Below are 1,748 nucleotides of genomic sequence, written 5' to 3' on the forward strand. Positions count from 1 at the left end.
CGCGGCAACGAAGGGGCCTCAGGAGAGCACCTGGGGGCGGGAGGGGCTGTGGGCCAGCCCACCGGAGCACCCAGGCAGGCTAAGGGAAAGATGCTCCAAAGGAGGCTAGCCAGGGGAGGGGCGTCTGCGGGGAGCCCTAGCTCAGGAGACCTTGAGGCAAAGGCACCTCTCTCCCCCATCCACCCACTCTCTGCTTCCTCTGCTGTGCCAGGGGTGCAGATGGGAGCCAGGTGTGGCACACCCCCACTCCCTCCGCTGCTCCCATCGCCCTCACTGCCCCTCCTCCAGTCCAAGGTGTGAGCGGGTGCTAGGGCAGGCTGGCGGGGCCCCCACCTTCAATCTTGTGGACATCTGGTACCCAGGAGGCTTCTCCGTCTCTCCCCCAGGCCAGATGATCTTCCTGTCATTAGGGATGACCTGGGAGTGGGAGTATGAGATGGAGGGTGGCCACGCAGGGGCCTGGGCCCCAGGGCCCTGAGGCCCCAGCCCCCACCCCCTCATGACCCCCACCTACATGGGTGCCGTTGTAGATGCCCACTTGCACCAGTTTGCGGTTCTGCAGGTTCATGATGCTGTAGTTGGCAAACTTCCGGTCGCCATCCTCGTTGAACTCCACGCGGCCCGTCACCCCGTCCGCATATTTGGAGGACATCAGCACCCTGGGGACCACGGTGCAGCCTGGTAGGGTGCTCCCCCTCTCGGTTCTTGAGAGCTGAGGCCCTCCATCTGCCCAGCCTCAGAGATGTGCAGACCTGCAGACTCAGCCCCTCGGGCTGGGAGCCCGGCCGGCAGCAAACACATCTGCCCAGGCCATGTGAGTGTGCAGCTGGTGCCGGACCCCGCATTGAGGCTCTCCACGGTGAGAGCGTCTGCCCCCCACGGCAGCCCCCCCAGTTTTACAAAGGAGGAAGCAGAAGCCTAGCAGGACACCTGCCCCAGCAGCAGCAGGCCGGGAGGTGGGCTGCACCTGGCGTCTGGCTAACCCGCAGGCTGTCCTGCCGGGCAGTGTGTGCACATGTGTTTCTGTGTTGCCCTTTTGAGCCATATCAGTAAACATGTATGCACATGGGATCCTCATGTGAGTGGCACACATGCACACGTATGTGAATGTGTGTGCACAAGTGTTGCCTACATTTGCGCCACGGTGCAGCTGTCGCAGGCAGGGGGCAGGAGCGGAGTTTGGTGGGGCTGAGTTGCCCTGTTCTGTTGCAGCTGTGCTGCAGTCCCAGGGCGTTAGCCCGCAGGCCTGTCAGCCATCCCTGGGCCCCCGTCTGACCTCCTGGTCCCTGGAAGTTTCCAGGCCCTACTTTCAGCAAGGGCCTCCCTGCCAGGGCTGCCAGGCCCCTGGGGAGGGGTGCAGTCAGCGCGGCCTGCAGTGGGGGAGGTGGAGACCGAGCAGAGAAGGGAGGCTAGACAGCCTAGATACCGGTGTGGGTTGTTGGAAAAAGTAGGGCGATTGTGTGCTGGGGAGGTGGGAGTGAAGACTTAAGGGGTGAAGGTGACTGCCTCCAGAGAATGCCCACAGCCCCAGCACTCCTGCATATGGGCCCCGCCCACTCCTTGAAGGGCAACCCCGCCCACTCCTTGAAGGGCAACCCCGCCCACCCCTGGAGAGCGGCCCGCCCACCTCTTGAACGGCGGCCCTGCCCACCTCTTGAAGAGCGGCCCGGTCTTCCAGATGTTGGTGTTCCCCACGCAGCCCCGCGGCGGGGCAGTGATGGTATCTTTCTCCAGGATCTCCTGCACGG

The 1,748-nt window shown here is 64.0% G+C and overlaps 1 protein-coding gene across 1 annotated transcript in view; it reads right to left on the reverse strand.

Annotated features, from left to right (window-relative positions):
* GRIN1 (glutamate ionotropic receptor NMDA type subunit 1) overlaps positions 1-1,748 on the reverse strand; it is a 34,547-nt gene that overhangs the window by 10,381 nt on the left and 22,418 nt on the right. The window contains exons 7-9 of the mRNA XM_027766286.1: positions 1,652-1,748; positions 515-659; positions 334-417 (exon numbers count right to left, since the gene is read on the reverse strand). The exon at positions 1,652-1,748 is cut by the window's right edge and continues 68 nt beyond it. Of these exons, the coding sequence (XP_027622087.1) occupies positions 334-417; positions 515-659; positions 1,652-1,748 (326 nt within the window). The remainder of the gene's footprint in view (positions 1-333; positions 418-514; positions 660-1,651) is intronic.

The sequence above is a fragment of the Tupaia chinensis genome, unplaced genomic scaffold (genome assembly GCF_000334495.1).
Source record: "Tupaia chinensis unplaced genomic scaffold, TupChi_1.0 Scaffold142100_1, whole genome shotgun sequence".
Lineage (NCBI taxonomy): Eukaryota > Metazoa > Chordata > Mammalia > Scandentia > Tupaiidae > Tupaia > Tupaia belangeri.